At 40.5% G+C, this 16,337-nt stretch overlaps 1 protein-coding gene across 5 annotated transcripts in view; it reads right to left on the bottom strand.

The window, feature by feature from the left end:
• The window catches only part of ptprz1a (protein tyrosine phosphatase receptor type Z1a), a 255,622-nt gene that overhangs the window by 204,882 nt on the left and 34,403 nt on the right, over positions 1-16,337 (bottom strand). For all 5 annotated transcript variants that reach the window (XM_060839467.1, XM_060839468.1, XM_060839469.1 and 2 more), the window contains exon 2: positions 1,036-1,101. In XM_060839467.1, the coding sequence (XP_060695450.1) occupies positions 1,036-1,101 (66 nt within the window). The remainder of the gene's footprint in view (positions 1-1,035; positions 1,102-16,337) is intronic.

The following is a 16,337-nucleotide window of genomic DNA, read 5'->3' as shown; positions in this document are numbered from 1 at the left end:
GAACAGCCCTGATTTGAATCCCTTCACTACTATCAGTCGTATTTGCAGTTGTACAAACTCAAAGCTCTGGAACTTGTTCACTAAGCTTCTTTCCCTCTATTTCCTTCTTTTGTTAAAACCTACCTCTTTAAGCTTTTGATTTTCTATCCTATTATCTACAAATGGCTCGCTGCCAAATTTTGTTTGATAATATTCCAGTGGCGTGCCTTAGGATGTTTTGTGGAATTACACAAATGCAAACAATTGTTGCTATTTCAAGTTGTTGGGATCAAAAACATATCTGTATGTTGGCTATTAAAGGAGTATGCTGTAGCAAAGAATAATTCGAAAAGTATCTATTAGTCATACGGTTCTACACTTAACTTCTGTGAAATGCATGATGAGCACAGGTTTGATCTAATAAAAGTTCGGATGCAGGCAGAAGAGTTTTGGATGCAGTTATATTAATGGAGGGTGGAAGGTGAGAGACTGGTGGGGTGACTGCTGGCATAATCCAACCAATAGGAAACAAAGGCATAAATGAAGTCTCAGCACAGATGATGATGCAGGTAATAAGCAAGTATTCAGCCGTTGTTATGGAGAGGATATGGTGCTGAAAACTCATAACCAGAAATATCTGCAATACTGATTTGTTAAGTAGGATGTGAACATTTCACGCTATACTTAATCACTGACATATTGTGACTTTAGCATTCAATGAAAGAATATGGATTGCAGGAAAACATCAACATTAAGCTGGCAAAAAACTGCATCATGCCTGAAAATTCCTCTGTTACAAATGGAACTCTATAATTAAGACCATAAAACATCATTAACTCAAAGACTTACTCAAAAACTAAGCATTTTTGCTTTTCAAAAATGCTTAGTTAAGAAATAAGAGAGTAACAGGTTATGCTGTTACATTTAATATTTGAATAAATCTATACAAACACATCAATCTTTAGTATTCTAAGAATTACGTTGTCTTGTGTTTCACGACTAGATAAAATTGCATAGGTTAGTAAAATGAGTCATTGCATGGAATTAATTGCTTACCAGTGTATGACCAATCCATATTTTCAAAGATGTTGTTGTGTTGTCTGTAGAATCCATATGTCCCATCTGCAGAATAAAGAAAAATCTTTATAGCAGACAAAAATGAAGCTTTGCTAAAACAAATGGAAACATTACAATATTTTGATTACATTTATGTATTCTTTACATATATAATAAATGCAATGTTGGATCAAAAACATTATATCAACTACATATGTAAAGAATATCCAAACTACCATTGCCCCAAAAGGTGTTATTTAAAAATATTACCAAACCTTTTGTTACATTTTTAACTGTAAGACAGATAAAATATGCTTGTGTTCAGAAATCATACTTATATCACAATACTTATGCACAATGTATTGTATGCTTAGACTCATTTGTATGTAACTTGATGAGTCTGAGGTACAATTGCTGAACCTTCCTGAAGTCAATTAGAGAATGATCAATTAAATGATTATCATGCAATCGCAGAAGGTGTAGCACTTAATCTTTCACCTCCTTCTTCCTCACTCTCCAAGGTCCCAAACACACCCAGTGAAGCAGCATTTTATTCGTACTTATGTCAATCTAGCCTTCTGTATTCACTGCTTACAATGCGGTCTTCTTCACACTGATAAGATCAAATGCAGACTAGGGGATGCGTGCTTTTCAGAATAACTCTGCTCTGTCCGTAAGAATAAAACTGACCTTCCAGTTACTTGCCATTTCAGCAAACCATCTTGCCCCCATACTAATATTTCTCTCTTTTGCCTACTACAGTGTTTCAATGAAGCTCAAAGCAAGCTGGAGGAACAGCACCTTTTTTTTTCCCATTTAGGCACTTGACAACCTCTAGGAAACAGGATTGAATTCAAGTACCTCTGAGTAAGATCTCTGTCCTCCATTTCAATTACAACTCCTCTCTCCCTACAACCATAATCCCCAAGTCAACGTGTCTTGTTTGTGTTGTGTTGGCTTTGCTCTCAGCAGAGCAGATCCATTTTTACACCTATCTACCATTTTATTCCTACTTAAGATGTGGAAGTCCTGGTGTTGGACTGAGGTTGTCAAAGTTAAAAATCACACAACACCAGGCTATAGTCCAACAAGTTTATTTGTAAGTACTCTTCCTCCTCTGTAAACAGCATACTTTTACACCACCTTTCAGTTCTGAAGAGTCATATCAGAATGGAAGCATTAACTCAGTTTCTCTCGCCACAGATGTGGCCAGATTGGAGTTTCTTCAGTATTATCTTTTTTTTCCAGGGTAGAATTAAATTTCAGAAGAATCTAGTAGGAATTAGCGATTTCAGAATACAAGGAATGAAAACAGTGGTCTATCCAACTTTTCAAACCTGCTCTGACATTCAATAAGACCATGCAAACCTTCAAGAATTCCACATTTCTATTTTATTCCGATATTCCTTCATTTCCTTATATCCACAAATCTAACAATTCTGGACTTGAACCCACTCCATGACTAATCATCTGGAATGTGAAATATTCATGAACAGGAGTGTCTCAGTGTTTAATCCTGATACCATGCCCTTAGGTATGAACTTTTCAGAGAAACTCACCACCAGCACCAATGCTGACAAGCTCTCTACTTCCTTTTTAAAAATATTTTTTACAAAATAATATAAATACTTGCACAGGAGACTGAAGTACCACTGAAAAATGTTTCAGACATTTAGAACTATAGAATCCCTACAGTGTGGAAGATATAATTTGGCCCATCGAGTCCACACCAACCCTCTGAAGACCATCCCACCCAGACCCACCTCCACTTGCCTATCCCTGTAATGGTGCATTTCCCATGGCCAATCTACCTAGCCTAGGCAAAGTGCAAACTGCAGATGCTGGAGATTAGAGTCAAGAGTGTGGTGCTGGAAAAACACAGCAGGTCAGGCAGCATCCGAGGAGCAGGAGAAACAATGTTTCAGGCAAAGGCCCTTCATCAGGAATCCAGCACCACACTAATCTACCTAACCTGCACATTCCTGGACACCATGGGAAATTTAGCATGACCAATCCACTTAACATACACATCTTTGGACTTTGGGAGGAAACTGGTGCAGACATTGGGAGAATGTGCAGAGTCCACACAGAGTCCCTGGCACTGTAAACCACTGAGCCACCATATTGCCCCAATTAGATACATCCAGGCTATTCTGGTACAACGAGTGTTTCATTAACAGGAATGGGCTAGAACGCAATTAACAAATTGCGGATGCTGTCTGGATTATGTGAACTTTCTACTCAACGGATATAGCGACTTTCTATTGATGGACTTCAACAGCGTGATTTTCTTTAGCAGTTTTCCATAGCTCAATTTTCTGTTGTGCGAGATTGCAGAGGAATGCAGCTGTCATATTATGGCAGAACGACTTGTATTGTCATCATTACTTATCCTTGTTCCTCTATACATTCACAAAGTTGCACTGCATGATCCGTAAAGCCCTTCTAATGTATTACTGGTTGTGGGGAACTACATTTTAGTAGTTATTTAAAACACCCATTATTATTGATATTGAAATCGCCTTACGGTTCTTTAGGCCCTATCCATCGATTTTAGCTTTCATTTCTGTGATGAATGATAGGACTAAAACAAAGAACTGCAAACGTTGGAGATCTGAAACAAAAACTGGAAATTGCTGGTCAACTCAACAGATCTGGCAGCTTTCCCTGATGAAGAGCCATTGGATTCAAAATGTTGGCTCTGCTGTCTCCCTCCCTGCAGACTCTGCCAGACCTGCTGAGTTGTGCCAGCAATTCCTGCTTTTGTTGTGAAGAAGGACTGAGATGTGTACTGTGCATATTAAAGTCTTGTTTGATGATAATGCTTTTGTGTCTCACCTGTGTTTATGAATGGAAGCAAAAAAAATCCAAGCAATTCATTAAGGGTTTGATGACTGATCATAACTTGTGAAAACTGACATTCACCTTGCAGAAAGTAATTTTGCCTGCACTATTTTTAATGTTTATCTTCCCATTTATAATGTCTTACTAGTGTTGTTCACCTGTGTTTTTAAAATAATTGGGTTAAATAAGGGATAATAAATGAATGTTTTAAAATGCTACAATAAAAATAGTACCCAGGAAGGCCTAATCTGCTGATCAATAGCCCCTGTGGAGTTGTCAAGCTTTTGTGTAAATGTGGATTAATTGGAAATCAGCATGGGGCAACCAGTTAGCCACAAGAGTTAAATCAACTTCCTTTCTGAGCCCAGGAAGTTTATATTGAAACTGCAGGGATGAGTCATGATCAGCTGTGGAGCTCATTGGCAGTACTTTAGCTAATTCAAGATATTTCAAAACTGACAAGATTCTTTACGAATTAACTCGAGTTGCAGCAATGCTGGATTCCAAACTCACAGACAAGTAGCTTTGTTACAAATTCCTCACACTAACCAAACAAGGAACAGTCAAGTCATATTTCATCTCATTGCTGGTTCATGACTCTATGACTCCTATGGTTGACCACTAACAATTAGCTCAAGCCATGAAAATATTACTTTGATGGCCAATATTTGAAAAAAAAAGCAAAAACCGAAAAAAATACTGCAAAGGCTATAAATCAGAAACAAAAACAGAAATTGCTGGAAAAACTCAGCAGGTCTAGCAGCATCTGTAGAGAGAAATCAGAGTTAACATTTCCGGTCCATTGACCAGAGTTCTGAGGAAAGGTCACTGAAAAAAAGCGACTGTTAAATTTACATATTTGTCTTAAATTGAAGATTGTTGCGATTTCATGCAACTATTCTGCAATTAGCATTATGGCCCTGAGATAGTACATAATAACATTTTTCTTATTATTTTTAGCTGAAAATGTGTTGCTGGTTAAAGCGCAGCAGGTCAGGCAGCATCCAAGGAACAGGAAATTCGACGTTTCGGGCATAAGCCCTTCATCAGGAAACCTGGTGAAGGGCTTATGCCCGAAATGTCGAATTTCCTGTTCCTTGGATGCTGCCTGACCTGCTGAGCTTTAACCAGCAACACATTTTCAGCTCTGATCTCCAGCATCTGCAGACTTCACTTTTTACTCTTATTATTTTTAACCAATATTGCTGCAAGAAATGTGCAGTTAAATTTCATTCAAAAATAATTTCTAATTACAAACAAGTGTTAAAGTTCTGTTATTCTTTAGACCATGGACTTTAACTGCAAGACATGAAGAGTAAATAATGAGTTTGAAAGGTGTTCTAATTACAGAAGACAAACAGCAAATGACATATTTGCTTTTAGACCAGACCGTTTTATTTGTGTTTATTTTGTTTTATCTTACATATATTCGAAAAAATATGATTTATTCATGGAGAAGTTAAATTATGCAAAGTTCAAATTTGATCTTCTAACCTGCCTGAGTTCCTCATCAGTATCTGCACGTTCCTTTCCAAGTCTCTCAGCATTCACTATGGTTGGAATTAGAGCTCTGCTTCTTCATTGTGCTGGATCATAATTCTGTAACTTCTTCCCTAACAGCACTGTGGAAATACCTACACCACACAGACTACAATGGTTGAAGAAGGCAGCTCACCTATCACCTTCTCAGCCACAATTAAGGATGACCCACTAAATGCTGCCTTTGCCAACAATGGCTGCACGCTATGAATGAATAATTTTAAAACTGTAAACAAGATCAAGAGTTGTAATTTTTGAAAAAAAATCTCAAGCAGACTTTGTTCCCAATCCTCAACAGGTCTGGCATCATCTGTGAAACGTTTTGGGTCCGGTGATCCTTCCTCAGAACTCTGATTTCTCTCCACAGCTGCTGCCAGACCTGCTGAGCTTTTCCAGCAACTTTAATTTTTGTTTCTGATTTACAGCATCCACAGTTCTTTCGGTTTTAATTTTGTTGCCAATCCAGGTTTGCAAAAACAAATGCTCTCCTGAACAGAAACAAAGCCTCTGGGTGGAATCTTCCAGTTCCCTGGACATGACATTGGGATGTACAGCATGGAGATAGACCCTTCGGTCCAACTCGTCCATGTCGACCAGATATCCTAAGTTAATCTAGTCTTATTTCCCTGCACTTGGCCCATGTCCCTTCAAACCCTTCCAGTTCATATACTCCTCCAGGTGCCTTTTAAATACTGTAATTGTACCAGCCTCCACCACTTCCTCTGGCAGCTCATTCCACACACGCACCACAAAAAGTTGCCCCTTAGGTCCAACTGGAAAAATTTGGAGAGATCAGACAGCTAAGGTTTTAACAGAGAGATGAAACGTTAGTTAATGAGTGATGAAGGTCCTATCTGCATGGATAACATCAGACAATTTATATGCAAGTTGCTATTATCCCAGCTAGCAGAGACAGAGACAAACTGGATGGCAACAATTCCGGATATGAAAGTCTGAGCAAGTGCCTGACAGCCCAGCACTTGCTTATCTTGGCCTCAATCTTGTCCAACGATCCCCAACATCTCAGGCTGTTCTTCATGAGTACTGAAAAATTGCACCCTTCTGTCCACAGAGTGTGCCATTGGAATTACATCAGCCTTACCATATCATCATGACACATCTGACTTAGTTATAATACTGTTCATCATTTAATACTACACTTTGGAGCTCACTAACACTTTTCATTTCAATGATAATGAAAGACAGGTTTGCACACAGACATCGGAGGAGGATGCATCTCTAAGCTCTTTACTTGCTGTCATGTCACTCAATCACTTTCGACTGATTTGGATGCTCACAGCACCTCTGCACATTGTTCTTCCACACCTGATTGCACATTGCTGCATCATTCAGAACGTGCAGCCTCACAGTGCTATTATCTTGTCTTGCATTTTAGCAAAGGTACAAAGCCAGACAGCTGGTCACATTGTGAACAGTAACTAAGCAAGGGGTGGGCACATTGTTGTAGGGCATCACGCTATGTCAATGTTATAGCTGCAGAATGTCCAGCAGCTTATGCAGCAAACAGACCATGGCCATGCGTCAAAGTCTAAAGGGGAGTAGAACTCGGTTAAATCTTGAATGGCTGTTGTCACAGAGTCAGAGTCATACACCACAGAAACAGACCCTTCAGTCCAACCAGTCCATGCCAAACATAATCCCAAATTAAAGTAGTCCCACCCGCCTGTTCCTGGCCCATATCCACCCAAACCTTTCCTATTCATCTATTTATCCAAATATCTTTTAAATGTTGAAATAGTACCCACATCCATCACTTCCTCAGGAAGTTCATTCCACACGAGAACCACCCTTGGGGAAAAAAAATGCCACGTCTTTTTTTAAAATCTCTCTTGTCTCATCTTAAAAATATGGCCCCTGTTCTTGAAATCCCCTATCCCAGGGAAAAGACACTACTTTGAGCTCGATCACCCTTATTTTATAAACTCCTATATCGTCTCAGCCTTCTATGCTACAGTGTCAGTCAAGGGCATCATCTGATCTCTGTTCAAGGATTTGGAGATGGTCAGTTGACTATTTGAGGCAATTAGGATCAAGAGTTCCATATCATTTTGGTTAATCCTATAAGTCCAAGGATTAGTATATATCTGTCAATCAAGGAGCTGAACAGAGATTCAATCAGGCGTCTAATCATTCATCTCTTGGTGCTGTCCTTCCAAGTCAAGTTGGAGTGGGACGCAGTCAGTCCTTGGACTCTGTTTACTGAGTGTCAATGGGGTGCAGTTTGAGGGCCCAGTGCTGTGGGTGGGCAATTTGGAAATAATTTGTGGGATAGATTCTTTCATGCTCGGATGCAAAGAGGACAATAATTATGACAGGGGGAACTCAACATATAAAATGTCCAAGTTGACAGAAATTCAGGAGGACAAAAGAGAAATACAGTCATCAATGGTCACCATTACTCTTTCATCACAATGTTTGGCAGAACTAAGTTGTAGATTTGGTCATTGAGGATATATTGGGGGTTTGAAATCTAAAAGGTGGGTGGCCGTCCTATTCATGTGACCATCAAGTTAACAGCTGCACTTACATGTTTATGCAACTAACCTCTTCCAAGGATCCACTGCGAACATGCGCAAAGTTCCTCAATCCACCAATGTATCAAGGCTCCCATTGATGCGGTTTACACCAGACCACATTGCTTCATCTGGTTTCCCCATAGAGAAATCAATGCTGCGGCCAGGCAGAAGACTTTGCCAACAGGTACAGATATCGCATTGAGAGCACTATATGATAATGTGGTTGATTTCAATTTATAAAAATGAGTTCTATTCAATGAATATACAAAGTCTTTGTAAACATTGGTACCATATCTTAGAGATCTCTGTTAGGCACCCTGGAGGCTTCATGAAATCTATGTCCTTGAGAACTCTTAGGTTCCTGATTCATTTCAAAGCCGGATGCTTTACAAAGATGGCTACACTCTGCAACCATGGTTAACAAAACACTTCATAACTTCCTCAGTGAGGTCTACTGTAGATGATATTGCTCATTCTTCCACCGGGGCTAATGTGGAAACAAATATAGACCTCCAGAAGAGGAGGATCTGATGCTAGGAGTCTACTGAAGCGGAAAAGCATCGAGCAGGAGGAACATGACCTTCACCACAACAAGAAGCCAGACAGGACTTAACTGACATCCAGGTCGGAGATCTATGAGGTAATCATTCATTGACAGTAAATTGGTTCTTGCTTTAAATATAAAGATAGCCTGATTATTCCCAGGAAAACAAAAGGCAACCTTTTCGGTTTGTTGTTTGTTTATTTTTCTGTTGTTTAATAAAACTTAAAATTTAAGAACTTTAAACAATGACAAGATGATATATGACACTGGCCATTAGGGAAGATGAGAACACACCCATTCTGCAGGGTTCTCAAATAGAATGGTGCGAAGGACAGGTTGCCTCTATAGCTTGATTCTTGTAGCTGCAGTTACAACGATATTCAAATAGATGGGTGATAGTAGAAAATAGCAATACGTTTACAATTGTGAAAGGTCACCAGTGCCACTGGCGTGACCTCAGAAGTTTTTCCTTTTTTCTTCCTTCTGTGACGATGCTGTCACTTTAACAAGGATATTTGTCCTTGAGGTTTTTTAAACAAAAAGAGAGGTCGTAAAGGCGGAGATGGTGAGGGGGTCTAGAAAAAGCATAGTTTAACAAATGGCAGGGGCGTGGCCAGTTCAGGTTTTTTGCTAGTTTGGTTTAGCTGTGGCAGCCGCAAGATGTTGCAGTCCAGAAAGTCCTGGCTGACTTTTCTCTCTATAGTCTCTTTGGAAGTTGTTCCCTCCTGCCTGTAAAACTGGTGTTTGAATGTACCCTTTTTGCAAAGGGGTGCATTTATGGGATGTTGCTGGACTGGAAAAGCTCCTTAGTTAAGTTGCTGTATCAGGTGAGTTACGTTTTCCAATAGTTACGTTGTTCTAAACTCCATTTTCTTTTGTTTGTGTTTCAACTGTAATGTTTAAATAAACTCTGTTTTGCTTAAAGCCAAGCGGTTCGACCAGCTGCATCACACTTGGAATATCTACTTTACATCTGCCTTTCAAATAAAAAAATGTTTAGATCTGGGCTACCTTCTTGAAATATGTCGGTGGAGGGGGGGGGGTTCTGGCTTGGTTTATAATGCCAGTGCCAGGTTATTTATGGCTGGCTGCCTTTGACCTAGTGTACAAATGGGCTTTAGATATGACATCGGCAATAAGAATCTGAAGGGCCTGCCAGCGGTAAACATTTCAACTACTGCCAAGTGCAGGAATGGGTGCCATTGTGGTGCATAATCAATAAAAGGTGAGCAGAGAATTACAAGAGAACCCCTCCATGAAACTCTCCAAGCTTGACACTATATTGATTTGTGTCAAAATTCAGCCCTCTGTATTATAAATATTTCATCAGTACAATATTTCAGTGTCGCCTTTATAGTACAAAACTTGCAAATGAATGGAAGCATGCATTGACGATAACTTAGGTCAAGTCCACTTATTGTTAATGTATAGAATACAGGGTAATTTGAATGAGAGGCATTTCTAGCAGAACAGCCCAAGTGAGAATTTTAAGTGCAAAATGCGACTTCAACAACATGAAATGGTAAATCATGCATAACCAAACTACTGACTTGATCAATGTCTATGAAATAACCTTCCTAGCCATGCTGGTGTTACTGGGGAGGTTTAAGACATTCAATACATACTTACTATGGTTGGACATGTCAATACGGATTGCAAGAACCCCCTCGCAGGGATTACAGATGTAAGTATCATACATCAATGACATTTGCTGACTAAATTATTCATTCATTCAGACATCAGCCAAGTCTAAAACACTTATATAGAATTTTTCAACTGGACAAGACAGATTGCTTTACTTTTAAAGTGTAGCCTTCAGTGTGATGCAATGTAATATTTTTCAAGACTAACTAAGAAGCCATAATGCATAGATTAATTGTACCAAAACACAATGTAAGCAGTCTAAATGGTATATCCATTGAACTTCTTAGGGTAGCAAGGGCACATATAAATTAAAATACAGCTATCAACAATTCAACCCTTAGAAGCTTTGAGGTTGTGAAATGATGCTCAAGGAATTCATTTCATGCAAGCTATGGTTGTGCTGTACAACAGAATTGAAAGTTGTAAATCAAACTGACTTCAATGTCATATTTCACTGCAGCAATTAGGACTCATCACTCCCAGCAACTCAGTGCTTCTCCTGCCACATCTTAGTCTTATTTCATTCCTACAATTACGATGCTTTTCTTACCACAGTCCCAGTGAGAGACCCTTTTTAAACAAAAGGGATTAATAGCTTTAGTGACGTGAGTTTTATGACTAGAGCAAATGTTGTTGGAATGCTCTAATGTTCCTCCGGTTTGGCACAGCCATAAATTGAACATGGGGACTCCAAAGCCTGGCTTCACCAGAAACATAAAGTGTAGCATCCCTCTGAAAACTCCGTCAGGGCACTGTAGGGTCAGGGGTCAGGCACTGGCTGCCATATTGTACGTTTAAAAGATTCAGTGTGAATGGCTGAATGAGTTTGTTAAATGGCAAGGTGAGCTGGTTAAAGGTGGGTGGGTGAGGGAAGTGGGTAGAAGGGGTTAGGAGGCATGCAGGGGAGGGACTGATGGGAAGTGCAGTAGGCTGACAGCTGGGAGAGGCACGTACGTGAATGAGGCAACATGTGTTGGGGGAGGAGGGGGAGGAGTGGTGAACAGTGTTGTCATGTCAATGTGATGACAGCTAGGTAAGCTAAATGGGGAGGGAAATGGGTCGAGTGGCCAGTAAACAAAGTGATAGGTGGGTAGGGTGGCATGTTGATGAGGTGACAGGTAGGTGGAGGGTGGCCTGAGAGAGTGAGATGGGTCAAGGATAACCACGTATTGGTGGGTGGCTGGAAGAGTGTTGTGTTTAGGAGGATGAGTTACATAGTCAAGTGAGCCATTCAATATATGTGAAGGGTAAAGTGGTCAGGAGAGTAGTTGGATGGTTGGGAGGGGGATGGTTTAGGGCTTATGTGAGGGAGTCAGAGATATTAGTCAAAAGGATGAGTATGGGATTTTTATACGAATGATTGGAGGGCAATGGTGTTGTCATCTGAGAAAAAAGATTTTCTCTGTTGGATAACTCCTGAGTAACTATCCAGGGAAGTACTTTGATTAATTCATGTTGTTGTTATTGTATCTATGTGAATTGTAACATACCTGAAATGAACATTTTCAAAGGTGCTGCTACATTTAACTATGGAATTATTAAATTCAGCACTGTCTAGCAATGACATTATGAGGTTTTCCATGGGTCACTCAGAATGGTTCAAAGGTTTTACTGGACAGTTAATTCTCGGCAGTTGGACAAGACTCTCAGTCAAAGGAGAAGGTTATCTTCAAACTGTTAGTGTCTCAGTTACTTGGATGCAAGATGAAAAAGCTGCAGTCTGAAAATGTGTTGTTGTTACAGGCTCAGAGCAGATAATTCTAGAGGAGCAGTCCACAGATCCAGCAGGTGTAGTTGAGAGTTGGGCATTAGGACTCAGAAGGAGGTCCATCAGCAGTAGGGAAAACAGATAAAAGTAGGTGCCATTAATTGTTCGGTGTAGTGAGGAAAAGAGCCTTTAAAATTGAAATGTGCATGTATTTTGCTTAAGTAAACATAACTCAATCTGAATAACATTAAAGCAGGGTCCTCTGTATTTACCCAGATACGTGGTGTCACAGTACTCTGGCATGCACTCTGCACAATTCGAGCAGGCAGTGAAGGGACAGGAAAGATGCTGGAGGAGCTGGAGGAACAGAACAACCTGCAAGGAGGAGGAAGAGCTTTGAAAAGCTATCCTTACAGATGAGAGAGCTCAAATGCATCCAACCTTATACAGCCGGCAGGCAGGCTGTGACTGACACCAAGTTCTAATGGGAAGCATGCTGGGTGCAGAAAACTTTAATGGAATATCAAAGTCAAGATGTTAGCGTTTGCTTTGGATTGTGGGTACACAGTGCAGGCTTTATGTTTCCTTTTGCCGGCTACCAGTAAAAGCTGGACTTGTCCGATTGCACATTTGTCAGTGATGTTCCCCTATTGGACAATGACAAGATGGAAACACGCTGAAGAAAGAGTCTTGGGATGTCAGAGAGGGTTTTAGATGGGAAGTACTTAAGAACAGGTGAAGTGCATAGTGTGGTGGTTAAATGCTGACTTTGGTGAGAAAATGGACTGGATACGTGACAGTGTGTTGCTATGCTGTCTATGTGCTGTGGTCAGCTTGACATTTTGGCTGCTGCACCATTATGCTGCTGGTGATGGACAATGCCAGATTGACAACACTTGTCTGGGTGCACAGCAACAAGGTAAGGGATGTTGGCCTTTCTGTGGATATTTACTGAGTGGTGGAGTTGTTCTGGGAATGCACTTGGTAAGATTAGATTAGAATTTGATATGAGAGGCACTATAGAGGAAGGGTAGGAAATTAACTGGCAAGGTAAAATGAGAAATCTCACAAGCATCAGTGAGAAACTCTTTAAAAAAGACACCAATAAAACTTGCACTTAGCCAAAAGGAAAAGAGAGGTTCAGCCTTGAGAAACAGAAAATAGAATTGTATTCTTACAGAGGCACGGTGTGAGGAATGTAGTTGGGGGTCACTGTGGGAGGTGGATAAGCTTACAAATGCACATTAATATGCAGAAGTGGAAAGAGAAGCCAAATAAGGGAAGAAGAGGAAGGGATAGGCCAAGTGAAAGGTGAGAGAAGGGTGAAAATTAGAATGAACTTAAAGAAGTAATTCAGTTCCTGGCAAAAACAGGAAGCAGCAGAGAAACTGACAGAAATGATGAGCTTATTAGGAGAGTCTTTTTGGAAGGAGGTAGTAATGAGCAGTTAGAGTTTGGGCGTCTATGAGGTGGGAAGCTATGAAGGGAAGCTCTCCAGCAGAGTGGAGGAGAGTGACTGCCCCAGAAACAATAATGTTTGGTTTTGGGTCACAGTCCAGAGGAGGGTAAGTAGTGTTCGAGAGATGGCAGGAAAAAATCTATTGAAAAAAAATATTTCTAGCATTCCTGTCCAAGGGTGTTGCAAATGCTTTGGCACGTCAGACAAGACAAGGAAAAGCAAATAAACTGAGCATACAGGGAAATGTAAAGTGAGTAAGTGCCAAGAGTGCAAGTGAATAGCCCTGAGATACAGCTTGGTGCTATTTGAGAGCCAGGTGCCTACACTTGCTTGTAGTGTCCCTACTGCAGCTTTTTGATGTAAATGAAGATGTACTTTTGCAATGGAAATCTATGTTTCCAAAATGACTCACAAGTAGATCAGCGAGTGGAGTTGGGCCATTTACAAGGCATTCAGTTTGCATTAATCCCTCTTAATTAGCAACTTGCCACTACCTGGTGAGAAATTCCCTGCTTCGTAGTGTCAAAGCATAAAAGATGAAATGAAACATTCCCAACATCAAGATAGGCCTCACTGGACTTCATCCAATCTGCCATCAATCTCACCATAGCTCACGTTATGCAGACTCATATATGATTCTGGCTTCCATTTCCATTGCATCTCTCACCAGATACAACCTTCCACAACAGGCTTCAGATCTCTTATTTTGACCTCAAATGATGATTTCACTCTGATTGACAAGACCCTAAACTATGTCCAACCCATCTCCCATAACTCTGCTCTTTCCCTTCTCTTCCCTCCAGGATCAATGACAGGGTTCCTCTTACCTTCACATTCCACATCACCATCATTCAGATTTAAACAATTATCCTCTCCCAATTCTGCCTTTTCGAGCATGTTACCACCAAACACACCATCCCCTCCTGACCTCCATCAGTATTCCGAAAGGGACCATTCCTTCTGTGACATCTTGGTCCACCAACTCCACAAACATACTAATGGGAAACGGGGCACTTGCCTCTTTAAATCTTCTTCTTCCTCATTATCCATGTCCCCAAACACTCCTCCAGGTGAAGCAGTAGTTTATTTGTATTTCATTCAGTTGAGTCTAGTGTACTCACTGCTCCTCGCAATACTGTCTCCTCTACATTGGGAAGACCAACACAGACTGGATGATCACTTTACTGAATACACCTACTCATTTCACAAGCATTAGATAATGCTTTGTCTTGATTGCCATTTTAAATTTCCCACCGGGTCTCACTGGGTCAAATGTCTGCTCTCAGCCTGCTGCAGTGTTCCAGTGAAGGAGAACGCAAGCTTAAGTAATGGCACCTTCATTTTCTGATTAAGTATGTTACAACCTTCAGAACACAATGTGTTCAACGATTGAGGTAATCCACTCTGTTCCCTGCTTTGATTTTGTCTTTTTGCCATGTTCCAGTCAGAATCTCGCTTTCCATCTTATTTCATTACTCTGCCAAATCACTCACTCTGGAGGGATGTTTTGCTTCTTTACTATAAATTATTACTGCTCCCTTTGCCATTTGGTCTCTCCTGCCCTCCAAGATCTTCCTTTTTGTTCTCCCACTCTTCCTCTTTCAGTCAGCATTGAACTAATGTTTTCAGTTCTGAAGAAGAAAGCTTTGCTGGATTTGAAACAGGAACTTTATTTCTCTCATCACACATGCTTCCAGGCCCACCAAGTACTTTCAGCACTTTGGTTTTATTGCAGATTTCCAGTAACCATTGTTCTTTTCTTCAATTTCTCTTCAGACAATCGCACCAAAACCTTCGGTAAAACTCAAGGGTTTATCCTTGGTCTTTATCCTTGGGCTGGAAAATGGGTGGAAGTGATCGATGCTTCACTTCAGAGAGATAGCTACAATCTCAGGCTTTAGTGTGGAAGGTAATCAACACAAGGACAGTCTGGAAGCTGTAAACACATCAATATTTTTAAGAATTCCTCAGATGACAGTTCACTCTTATTCTTTAACCAACATCAGCAGCATCCATCTCTGACAATGAGACTGCTGATCATCCAGCCCTTGATCATAGTGTGTTGTCCCTCCAGAAGCCACCTTTAATGTGTGAAGTTCACCACCTCCTGCAGGTCCCATTTTTGGGTTCTTAACCTGCACTTCACCCTGACAGCGCAGGACCTAGGCATGAAATGCTCAAGCTGCTTAACACAAGTTCTATTTTGAAAAATCATAGCTCTGGGCAAAAGAAATCTCTGCTAAAATTGTGAAATATTTGAGATTTCACAGTTTTTTGATTTGCATTTTTGACATTAGAAAGCGACCTTAGACAGTGAGAAAAATATTGCACACGGAAATTATTTTCAGAAAATGTTATCATGTGCTCAACAAAATACTAGCACAAGGTAATACAGTCCCTATTGAAAATCAATAATGTTGTGTGGCTTTGACTGTATGAAGAAATAACAAGACTTTTGATACCAAATATCTATTACAGCACCACTGCGGCACGGTGGCACAGTGGTTAGCACTGCTGCCTCACAGCGCCAGGGACCTGGGTTCAATTCCCGCCTCAGGCGACTGTGTGGAGTTTGCACGTTCTCCCCGTGTCAGCGTGGGTTTCCTCCAGGTGCTCCGGTTTCCTCCCACAGTCCAAAGATGTGTGGGTCAGGTGAATTGGCCATGCTAAATTGTACTGTAGTGTTAGGTAAGGGGTATATGTAGGGGTATGGGTGGGTTGTGCTTCGGCGGGTCGGTGTGGACTTGTTGGGCCGAAGGGCCTGTTTCCACACTGTATCTAATCTAATCATAGATATGGAGAGACATGATTACTTTGTCACTTCACTTTTACATATTAATGCTAAAGGTTTATGCATTGTTCTTGTAATGAATATATGAAATCATGACCGGCAGCCCCAACAAGCTGAATATGTCTCAGAACTTTGAAAATTGGCACAAGTAACTTCTAGCTACAATGCCAACAATTAGCTCTTGGCAGCCTACTGTTGTCAGAAAAGGATAAACAATAATGGTTAGCAACAGCACT

Source organism: Hemiscyllium ocellatum, chromosome 19 (genome assembly GCF_020745735.1).
Source record: "Hemiscyllium ocellatum isolate sHemOce1 chromosome 19, sHemOce1.pat.X.cur, whole genome shotgun sequence".
Lineage (NCBI taxonomy): Eukaryota > Metazoa > Chordata > Chondrichthyes > Orectolobiformes > Hemiscylliidae > Hemiscyllium > Hemiscyllium ocellatum.
Note: the sequence above shows the minus strand (reverse complement) of the source record. Positions and strands in the feature narration are given on the sequence as shown.